We start from the raw sequence: 11,832 nt of genomic DNA, 5'->3' as shown, positions 1-11,832 counted from the left end.
TCCACATGCCAGGGATCTGACCCCTCTGTCAGTCCCCTGACGAATCCTCCATCCATCAACAGATAATCTTTTCCCTTCACTTGGACATTCTCATTCCAGGGTTTATGTATCTATGAATCCATGACAAATGTAATTAAAAGATTTTATTTTATTAAAAATCAACATATTTATACATTTGTACATTCCACATACTGCTGTGTATGTTCACCAATATAGCCACTAAGTCCAAAGGCCTTAATGGTACAAACTTCCATCTGAACAAATTTACTGCAGGGGAACTTCAATTTTGAAATCAATCATACATTACAGAATGTTATTAACTTTTCCTCTTTTTCCTTAAAAAGTAGCAGCACATTTAACTACCAGTGTTCACAAGGCATAAGCCCCAAAGTGTTGTACAGCAAGAGAAAAATTAATTAGCTAATATAGGCAATAGGAAGAGAGCTCACAATGAAAATGTATTAGTTGCTGCCTGTTATGAACAGCAGGATGTTAATAAAACACTTAGAGCCATGCTGAATAGAGACTGCAGCAAACCAGGAAGAGTTATAAAATAAAAAAAATTACTCATTGATAGAACTGTATAAAACAAAATATTTTTAATGTAATTCAGGACAGGAGTCCTGTGAAGAACAGATGTTGTTATAAAGACTCAGCAGTCAGGATAATGCTTGTGTGTTTAATTAGGTAATAAAGTTCTCAGAAAACATACACATACTCTGTTCCTACCACCAAATATCCACAGCTCACGTTAGTAGGGCTTCATGTGGCTGAGTAATAAAGTGACATTTTACTGAAGACAGATCTGCTCAGGAGTCCCCAAACCTCTCAAGATTTGTACCTTCTCAAGTTAAATGCTAGAAGAATGACATTAATCAGGTCAGTAACACAGGCTGGAAAGTTCCTGGAGACTGGGAGCAAGGGGAGCAAAGAGAGAAGTTCCCATTGTGACTTGGACTCCAGTGCAGACCTCAGCCACCTCAGTATGGGCTGCCTGAACAAGTCAGTTCAGATGTGTCTGTGGTGTGCTCTGTGTAACAACCCCCAAATGCTTATTTCCCCCTGCCTCTGACAATATTGAACAATACTGATCTCAATGTGACAACTTACCCACTTAAACAAAAGAAATGAAGATGTAACTGAATTCTTTCTCATGAATATACAGCCATGAATCTTATTTTGAGCAGAGTGCCAGATTCTGAGCAATTTTTTCATTTAGGATTTTTCATCTTACTGACTGAAAGAGAGAAAAACTGCATATGATGACATACATACATCATAGGTCATTTTTACATGAGGAAGTGTGGAGCTATGAAAGTGTAGAAGAAAGTTTAACAAGTGCTTTTCACATGTACCATCATCTGTAGCAGTGAATGGCTGAAAAAATAGTCAGGGCTGCAATATTCCAGTAACTGGAGGTTACATGTTAGACAAACGTGTCTTGATATCCACAGAGGCATCAGTGTGAGAGACTAATCTCATTTATTATGTCCTGAATCACAGACACAGTGTCACATTAAAAAAAATCCACACTACTGTTTTAGTTTTGGCACATACAGACTTGGAGGAGACTCATTGGAAAAAGTGAGGGAGATGAATTTCAAATAATTTAGCAACAACTAAATTAAGAGTAAATATTCTGGCAGAATCTCTACTCTCCAAGGGCAGATCTTAGACTCCACATTCCCTAACTGGAGATAAAAAGATCACATCAAGCTTTAACTCCCAAAAAAGCATTTATTTCCAAACTAGAAGAATGGCCAGAGAAATATTTCTCTTTCCTGCCTCTCCATCTTCACATATGCAGTCAGCAATTGATACCCAGATCTGGTTCCTTCCCTGTTCTCTCCCTCTGTGCTGCTGCAGCCATAACTTACCACAGCAGCAATGCTGGCCCAGGATTTCAGGTACATAAATCAAGAATCACCAAACTGACAGTGCCAAAACAAAAGAAGGATTGGACTCAGGTTCCCCAGGATGAAGCTCTCTTACCCAAGGGCTGTTCAGTTGTCCCACCTAAGGAAATTTGAATGCAGGCCTTTCATAAATTTCCTGGTGCAAAGCCCAGAACACCACACAGCACCCTGATGTGGGCTGACATCTCCTCTGGTTAGGAATATTCCCAGCTGGACACACACAGGAAGAGCACTGCCCACCTGCCACCTCCCTGCTGAGCTCTTGCTCTGCCTCAGCCTCACATTGGCTTTCTTTGCTTTTTGCTTTAGCTATTGTGGGATTTCCATATTAATTCATTCAAATTACTTCTAGTATAAAACTTAACAAAGCAACAGGTAACAATGTATCAATTTTCCCAGTCCACGTTTTTGGGGGACTGGGTTTCAAAGATCTAGATGCCCCCAACTTTAATATCAATCACATTTTTGATTGCAAAAATACTGGCTTTCATTATTCTGATTTCTGTTTTTGTTCTGTATGTACAATTATTGGTTTTGCTGCATTTTAGCCAAAGTATATATCTGCAAAAAGATACTGACTATTAATAAAGAATTATTTAATCTTTTATAGACATACTTTTTCTTGCAATAGCAACTGAGAACTTTCCTGAGGTCTGGAATGATATGATTTTTATTCTGTTGCAGCAGTAGTTCATCACTACTAAGTGGCTAAAATGACCCTAAATCATGGAGAGGGGTCTGTTTTAGCATCTCCTTACTAAATAGAAAAAAAGAGCTTACTTAGGATGCTGGCAGCAAAAGGAAGTATTTCTTAAGAAATGCATGCTAGTGTACACAAAAATTTTATAGGGTCTTTGTAAGAGGCAGTTCCACTGTTATCAGCAAGTATTTTGAGGACAGGGGACTACAAATTTTTCTATACCATTACTGCCAGTTGTATGCACAATGTTCAAACCCCATGACTACAAGATAGAGACACTGCTTATACCAGTGCCACAGCAGAATCACTCACATCAGAACCGAGTCACAAATGCCCACACTTGACTTCTTTTGAAGTGCCTCTCACTAAATGTGACTTGCATGTCTTAGTACAAAGCACTACAAAATTCCTTACTCGGGCTTTCAAAAATAAATAAAATTCAGCACAACAGTTATACTTTCCTAATTTCAAAATTAGGAGAAAGATTCAAAGGTCTTTGCTTTAAAGCAAAGTACTCCACACCTCGAGTACAGCTCTGGGACCCACAATACAAGAAGATGTTGAACTGTTGGAACAAGTTGAGAGTTAGGCCTCAGTGATGATCACAGGGCTGGAGCACCTCTCCTGGAACACAGGTTGAGAGCTGGGGCTGTTCAGCCTGGAGAGAGGCTCTTGGAAGACCTTATAGCACCTTCCAGAACCTGAAGGGAGACAGCAAGGGAGCTGAAGAGGGACTTTGTACAGATGCACGTAGCAATAGGGCAAAGGGGAATGGCTTAAGCTGAAGGAGGGCAAGTTCAGATCAGATATCTGGGAAAAATTCTTTACTGTGAGAGGGGTGAGGCACAGGTTGCTCAGGGAAGTTGTAGACAACCCATCTTTGGGAAGTGTTCAAGGCCAGATTGGATGAGGCTTTGAAGAACCTGGTCTAGTGGAAGATATCCCTGCCTGTGGCAGGGGGTTTGGAATAGATGATCTTTAAGGTCCCTTTCACCCCAAACCATTGCATGTTTCTGTGAGGAGAGATGGATATCTTCTTCTGGATGAGGTCTGGCTGCCTCTCCTTGGAGGCAGCACTGTACTTCCTAAGCCAGCCTTTCTGTACAAGGAGGCTGCATGAGGACAACACTGAGGAACATGGTGTGACACTGGGTGTCCTGTGTGGGGCCAGCACCTGGACTCCATGATCCTGATTCATCCCTTCCAACTCAGCTTATTCTGTGATTCTAGAAAGGACCAAGCAGATACTCCATTTTGCTGAAAGCCTCCACTGATTTGGAATTCTGAAACAGGGAGCAGCCATACTAACTCAACTCCATGCAGGTCAGTAAGCCTGATTTTATTAGAGCTTTACAGAATTCAAAGAAATGCTTTCATTTTGCAGTACTTAAGTTTATTTAAAGTTGTTATTTTTTAACCTCTCTTGGGGGAAGCTACATCTTTTAAATCAACTTCTTTAAAATGGTTAAATAGCAATGTGAATACATATGAGGGCAGTTAAGTAAAGGGTTTGTGTTATTTGAAAAATTTTCGTTCACAGAATATTTAGTAGAATATAAAAAACCCAGTACCCCTGTAGTGCACTTTTGTAGATTTCTTACAATTTTATACCTTCTCTCTGTGTTTTTGATTGCACAAAGTCATCCATAAGCACTAAAACCTATTTTTGTGAGTTTCAACCTGCCTAAGCTATGTTATAGCAAACATTTAGCACATCATCTGTACATTTTTGTATCAGCTACATCTTAATCCTCCAAAGAAATGCTAGAATGATAAGATCAATTTATTCAACTGTATGTACAGCATATTTGCATATTAATAAATAAATCAGTATTAAAGTCAGGGCCTCTTCCCCCATATAAAAGTGACTACAGTCTGTCCAGACAAACTTACTTTCTTTTTTCTTCCAAGCTCACCTGTGTGATTGAGGTTATTGGTTTCCCCTCAGTACATTACAGTAACTGCAGGAGCAGAAACCTAACAGAACAGTGCTTACATTTAAATTCCATATAGCAGGTGGATGGGAGGGAGGTACTAAAAAGTGCATCAAAAGCCAACATTTTGTAGAGGAAAATAATTGAAGTTGATAATGTGATCCTGTAGAAGATAATCCAGCCCAAAAGAAGACATGCTGCAGCAAGCACAAAAATCGATGCACATCTCTGTTTTCATAGCAAGCTGCATGATGCCCATCTTGTCCCATCGCTCTTCAAGAATTCCAACTCCAATAAATGCCATCTTGCCCTCCACAAATTTATCAACACCACAGTCAGTGCAAAGTGACAATTCTTAAAATGACTGTTTGCCTTCACTCCGTAACATTCATCCTCACTGTGAAGAAAAGGCTCCTTTTCTCTTAAGTGTTTACTCCTATTCACAGAAGAGCCCATATCTGCACCTCTCCATGTGTGGTAGTGAATTTTCTTTTCTATCTACATTCATTAGAAATCAAAAAGATAAGTAGCAGTATTTTATATTTACTGGAAGTCTTCCCATTAACCCGAAAACTAGCTGTCCACCTTGATTTATACTTAAAGTAGCTGCACTGTTTTCTTTCCAGCCCACTTTCAATGGAATAAGTCATGGAAACTGTGGGAATATTTCAAGTCTGATTGCTGGAGCTGGGCGAGTGATGAGTCACATTGGAATTGGGATGTCTGTTTGCAGCACAGTGCGTGTGGGCCACACTCCCATTGGGGTATCTTACAAACACAGGCTCGCAGAAAGGATTTTGGCACACCTGACACACCTTTTTGTCTGAAAGAAGAATCGGGGCTCCTTTTTGTTTAACCTGAAAGAGAGGGGGGAAAAATTATAACAAATTTTCTAAGAAGAAAGGAAAGGAAATGATGGAGCATAATTGCAACTATACCAAATGGATAAAACAAAAACAGTTTTAAGAATCTGCTGTGAACGCTAAGCAACACTAGCGTTCTAGCTAGGAACAGAAGAAAGCTTTATCATTAACAAAATCTACTAACAAGCTTCAATTAATACTAAATGCTGGATAATTATTTAATAAATTTTGACAGGTGACACTGTAAAAAAAAAAAAAAGGAAAATTCTGACACTCTCTCCTACTGAAAGAAATGCTAACTGACACTTGTTAAAGTTTCTGCATGAACTTTGTTAATCTGCAAATCCCAGATTCACTTCATATTCATCCCAGAAGCTCACCAAGGTTATTCCTATTTCAAGGCTCCAACTTTCCCTTCTTTTACAGAGAAAACATACAATTAATTTTGAATCTAGTTGTCATGGCAAAAAAAAACCCCTAATACATGCCAAAGACACGAAGACAGCTTTTGTACTAATTCTTCAAACTGCTTTTGATATATATCAAAGGACTCAACTGTAAAGCTTCAAAGTGCTTTTATTTAACAACACCCCAGTTACCTACCTTCTCGTGCTTGTAGATTAAGTTTTCAGCTTGTGCTAACCCAAGTGCCACCTGAGTCATCCTTTTTGTGTGAATGCTTTGTCTCACTGCTCCAGCCAGGAAAGGGGAGAGGAGCTGCACTGACCAGCTGTCGGGCACCACCTGCAAAACCAGACCTGCATCAAATTCCGCAGCGTGGTTGTTCAGGAGGTCCACAGCAGCCATGACGAGCGCGCAGTCCGAAGTGCCTGGAGTTAAATACACTGACAGCAGCATGTGGAAAAGCCTCCGCCTGTACTGCAAGTCTCTGTTCTCAGAGTTCCACACACAGTACTCTTCAGCAGCATGGAAGTCCTTCAACTCGTGGACAAGGATGTGCAAAGCCTTCTCATGTTCTTCTAGTTTCCCATATAAAATTGCACTCTCCATATGAAGGTCTGTGCCCTGGATTTTGTCTGTTAAATGAGAAACAAGGCAATATTTGCTCAGTGGAGGAGACAACTGCTCCCTCTGCCAGGCAGTGCAACTATAGAGAAGGCAGATGCTTGTAAGCACAGGAAAGCTTAGATGTATGGAAGAAGTATGGAAACTTCTCTAACAAAAGAGCACCACAAAATATGGGACAAAGAAATTACTAAATAATAGGTAATCAACCACTGTCACTGACACCTTTTAAATTCTATCAGACACTGCTGCCATGTACAATGAACTTGAAGAGGAAGCCACTATATTTTTAACCTCTGCTTCTCCCAGTATTACAGGAGGTCACAGAATAAACTCCATAAAAAACAACAAAAATCAAATAGTACTCTCTTTGAGAAAAGGACATTACAAACCCTTAATGCAGTTTAAAGTTGAAGTGTCAGCACTAGGCAGGTAGAATGGCAAGTTCATCTGGCATTTCAAAATGAAGTAGAAAATAATCTAATTACTGTAAAGGTGATCATAGGTCTATGTAAAATGCATGGAAATACAATGTTTTTCTCACCAAAATGTTTTGGTTATCAGGGAGGAACACACTAGCTTGCATCGATCTCACTTTCATGTAATGTAAGAATTGTCATGTAAGAAATCCTTTATTTTGGAGCACATGGATTTCAAGAGAATAATCCATTTTGTAACTATTGCCTGGAAAAATTTGTTTAAAAACTGACTAAAAGATGAAGAAGAACAAGAGTTTCAATGACTGTGCTCTATTTGCACAGAATCCATCACATAACATTTTGCTGCCTGAAAAGGCAAGGAAACATTAAACTTTGATAAATTATTTTAGTTGCTACTCAGCAATTTTTATTTCCCTATACACTGGATTTTTTCCCACTGAATTTTAAAAAAATAATTTCACATCTTTCAGTTCAATAACAAGTCACTTCCCTTTCATCCATTATTCCATCATTCTTCAGCCATAATCCTCCATACCAGAGAAGATTTAAAAACTTGGCTTGCTTAATTGCATTGTATGTTTGTATTCCAGTGGATGAAACTTTGAAAATTAACCCCTATAAACATTGACCAAGGAAAATATTTAGTTCAACTGTTGCTTGCCTTATACCAACAATAACATGTACTTCATTTAAAAGATGTTCATATTTTTATTTAACATGAACCCCAGAGTTTCAGGGTTATGGGTAACAAGTCCTTGGCCATTAGATTCCTTAAAGTTTCACTTCCATTCACTTGAAGCAGACTGCTTAAAAAATAAAGTCGCAGGTCTCTCATTTGCAAAAGGTTATCGTGTCTTGTCATGAAAAAGTTCCATGCTCATCATTAAAAAGAAGGTGACTATTAAGAAAATTGTATGCAGATATTTGTTCTGGCCAATTGGTATTTTGTCTCTGGTGCAGTGGCAAATATACCATTGGAGCTATGGAGCCAAGGACAACACCAACACATATGCTTTCTAAATGAACCTGTTTGTTAGAAATACAGCCTATCAAACAAACACACAGAGAGCCCTTAGATCTTTTCATTTTCTACCCTTGAAAGGACTATGATTTTGTGTCCAGCTGGAAATCACATACAGCATTTATAACAGACAACATGCAACCTACCTAAAATAAAGCGAATTCTATAAAGATCAGATTTCTGAAGCAGACTGCGAAGTTTCAACAGCAGTTCAGTTGTTTCTGTACAATTATCTGTGGTCACAGATTTTAGCTGAAGTATTGCCTCCAAGTACAAGACAGCTAGATGAGTATGGTACTTTTCTTTCTACAGATGAATAAAACAAGGTTAGCTCAGTTTACAAATCTCTTGGCCTCAGAAATTACAGTGATGAATATTTACTTAATTACATAGAAATGTGTTTTAACTTATTTAATTTGAATTAATCCCAAAGTTTTTTGTCCATACAGATAGATAACAATTCAGAGCAGCATCACTAACTACATTGTAAATACGGGACTCCTCATATTCAGGTATGTTCTTTGAGCTTATATATTTCTGCAATAAAATCTGACAAAGCCAACACAGGTAGAATATCAGTCTGAAGGCACAGTGCTTTTTTTTGTTATCTACTATCCAATATTCATCAAAATAAGCTGATGATTTGACTGTTTTAAACATTCTCACTAAATCATTCACAATAACCTAGTAAGTTTTAAAGATCAAATTACAACCCAGTTTTTACTAGCGGGTGGATTTAATTGTAAAGTATTTTCACAAATATTTTACAAGGTGCTGTGTTTAACTCAAAAAGTTTGTTTGGAAATATCCACGACATCAGAGACAAGTACATTCATCAGTCATGGTGTAACACACCTGCAACACCAATAAGGGAAAACCACTGATATGACGGGCATTTGAAGAATGTGAATTAGTGCACTGACCATCAGCTCTGCAGAGTTCTTTCACTGTTCATTTCCTTGCTTTATTTCCAGGTTAAAGAACTTCTCCTGTGCTTAAAATGTTTCATATCCAAATACAACATTTGGCTGCTTTTGTATTGAGCTAAAGTCCCCAAAATAATACACTGTCACTTAGGACTTGTGAATGCATTTTTGAGCATTCAAAACCAAGAGTGGTTTGGAATTCTAGTGAGGGGCACATGGTTTTATTTGATTGTTGATTGTTCAAATCTCTCTAGAAAGACAGAATAAAACATTCTTACTTGTAAAACACTGAATCAGCAATTTTAATATATTGCTGCCGCTGTGCAATATGATCAACCTGATGCTGATAATTTTCTATGATCTTACCAGAAGAAGATTTGAGCCTCATCAAGTGAGTGAAATAGAAAATATGCAATAACCAGATGTAACCCCTTAAGTCTGTGGGGACATAAGAAATTGTTTTGCTATCACAAGCATGAGGAATTCAAAATAATGAAGGCATCCACTCTTCATCTTTAATCTTAAAAACACTCCTGCTCTACTCTGAATACATTTGAAAGACTTCATAGTATGTCTATTCTTTCCAGACATTGCCTATTTTCAATCCTGTTGATCATAATCTGCATTCTGAATCCTATGCCTACTTTTAGCATTCTTACAGAACTCACCTGTATTTTTCTCTCCAGTACTAGATGTTCTAGATATTTGACACGTGCTTTAGGATATTTATTAAGGCAACTGATGATATCATCTGGATTAAAGTTGTTTTTCTCCTGTTCTTCCAAGGGCCTTTTAGTGAAAATCTGTACACCAACCTAGAAAGAGTTTATTGCATTTGGGAACTTAATGGCAACTATTTTATTAAATAAATATTCAAAATTATAAAGGAATAGCACTGTTGTTAATACATTATTCAGGAAGATAAACATAAAACCTTGCTCAACACCACAGGATTACACTACCGTGTGCTTATCTTGATCTCACTCACTCCTATCTGCACACCTCAATTTGTGGTGTATATATTGTCCAGCCTATAAACCTTGGCTTGGGAACAACTTCCACAAAAAAAAATTGAATAGATTGCACTACAGAACCAGAGACTTCAGACTTTGCAGCAAGAAAGCTTGAATTACAGACCAGAATATTCTAAGCCTTTTCACATGTGATGATACAGACAGAGCAAGAGACTTCTGTAATTACCAAACTAAAAGCTTAGAAATCTGCCACTGCACAAAATAGACATGCTTAAATTAATATAAATCAGGGAGTGACAATTTTCAAGAGCACAGACTGTCTTATCAATATCAAACATCCCAGAATTTGTTTGGTTTTTTTATTTTTATTTTTTTTATTTTGGCAGGTTAATTCTTCTAACAATGAAATTTTGTCTTGAATGTAGGCTATTTATTCCATGTCCCAGTGTACACAGACACTACCCATCCCCTTTAAAATAAAAAGTAGCAGCAACAGCTAACCTGCCAGATGATTTATTTAAGGATTCAAAAATTACCTTACTCAATATGAAGAAAACAGAAGACATGCTGTATTTTTAATGCTCTAAATTTTGTTTTCAGAATAAAAAGAAGCAATTATCACTATCACCTGCTAATAGAGGGACTTGGATGAACTGAGAAACCTCCAAGTTTTCTTCTGCTGATCACTATTTAACTGGCATTAAGTATTCTGCAAAAGGTCCAATCAATATTAAGGAATCAAGAAAAATCAATATTAAGGAAAACCCAAACACCACTCCAAGGAAATACTGATATTCTGTTGTAAGTGTATCAATCACAAACCTCTTCATTTTTTTGTAAAATCCATTCAGAATACTTCCACACTAGCTCTTGGTCTGAGCAGAATGTAAGGAAGTCTACTATGTAGTCATAGAGATCTGAACGTGTAGAATCTTGAATGTCTCCATCAACTATTTTCACCCATAACTGCAACAAAAACACACAGATTAAAGTGCTTAAAACATGTACTAGCTCTTCCAGCTCAAAATTTATGTCAGCTACTAAAAGACTTAGTCCAAGACTTGTGGAGTCAGAAAGGAACATTGCTGGTCACTCACTTTTGCCATCACACCCTTCTCTTGCTGGAGTTAGAAAGAGTTGACAAGAACACCAGCTGCAAGGAACATTGCTGGTCACTCACTTTTGCCATCACACCCTTCTCTTGCATCTGGCATATTCACCAATTCAGACCCCATATCACGTGGGCTCTCATTCTGAGAGTGACTAAAGGAGGTACACTAATCACAAAAAAACCTTTTATCAAAAGTCCTTTTTTCCAATGCATGGTATACTTTTCATGTGTTCTGTGTGTGCAAGATAAAAACCAAATTATATAAGCAATTTAGAAAAAAACCTGGTGTTCTGCTTTTCTTTTGTTTTGACTGAAGAACTACAAGTACCATGTGATATTATTTTTATATACATTATAATTGGAATTAAAATGTGCTACACCTAGCAGAGCAGTATAGCAATAAACCTTGTTTTTTGGCAGCATCAAAATTCTCCCAAAATTTCTTGCTCATGACAAATGTGTTTTTGTTTTTGCCCTTACCTGTTGTCTTCTCAGGCCATTATTACTATTTATATAACTAACCTGAATACATCTGATAGAGTTACTGTGATGAATGTGTTCAAAAAGCTGCACAGTAAGGCAAACTTAAGATACTGGATATGGTCTGAGACACATCAAGAACATTCTAATTTCTCTAGATGGAGTTTTGCAGACACAAAGGACAGAATTATTTAGTCTGCAGTGTACAGGCCACTGCTAGTATTAGCGACATCAGATGGAGGGTCCCCAAAGGGAGAGTCCTAACCCAGCTGAAACCCACAGATCTTGCAGAATGCACTCTTCATCACCAGGTAAGCAAATAAACTCTCAGTTGCAGTCAGTGTCTGCCATGAGAATACAATGCTGTTTTGTTGTGTGTATACAAATCAATCAAGACAGGGCATGCTCCTTGAGTCCCATAAATATCTTTTCAAGTGATGG

General features: G+C 37.8%; 1 protein-coding gene across 2 annotated transcripts in view; it reads right to left on the bottom strand.

Annotated features, from left to right (window-relative positions):
- Positions 1-678: 678 nt before the first annotated feature.
- TGFBRAP1 (transforming growth factor beta receptor associated protein 1) overlaps positions 679-11,832 on the bottom strand; it is a 36,189-nt gene continuing 25,035 nt past the window's right edge. For both annotated transcript variants that reach the window (XM_039714135.1, XM_039714137.1), the window contains exons 8-12: positions 10,623-10,766; positions 9,495-9,641; positions 8,047-8,206; positions 6,017-6,450; positions 679-5,407 (exon numbers count right to left, since the gene is read on the bottom strand). In XM_039714135.1, coding sequence (XP_039570069.1) covers positions 5,219-5,407; positions 6,017-6,450; positions 8,047-8,206; positions 9,495-9,641; positions 10,623-10,766 — 1,074 coding nt within the window. In that variant the 3' untranslated portion in view covers positions 679-5,218. The remainder of the gene's footprint in view (positions 5,408-6,016; positions 6,451-8,046; positions 8,207-9,494; positions 9,642-10,622; positions 10,767-11,832) is intronic.

Source organism: Passer montanus, unplaced genomic scaffold (genome assembly GCF_014805655.1).
Source record: "Passer montanus isolate IOZ18808 unplaced genomic scaffold, ASM1480565v1 scaffold3, whole genome shotgun sequence".
Taxonomy (NCBI): Eukaryota; Metazoa; Chordata; class Aves; order Passeriformes; family Passeridae; genus Passer; species Passer montanus.
The sequence above is the reverse complement of the archived record's forward strand: the minus strand, read 5'-3'. Positions and strand labels throughout refer to the sequence as shown.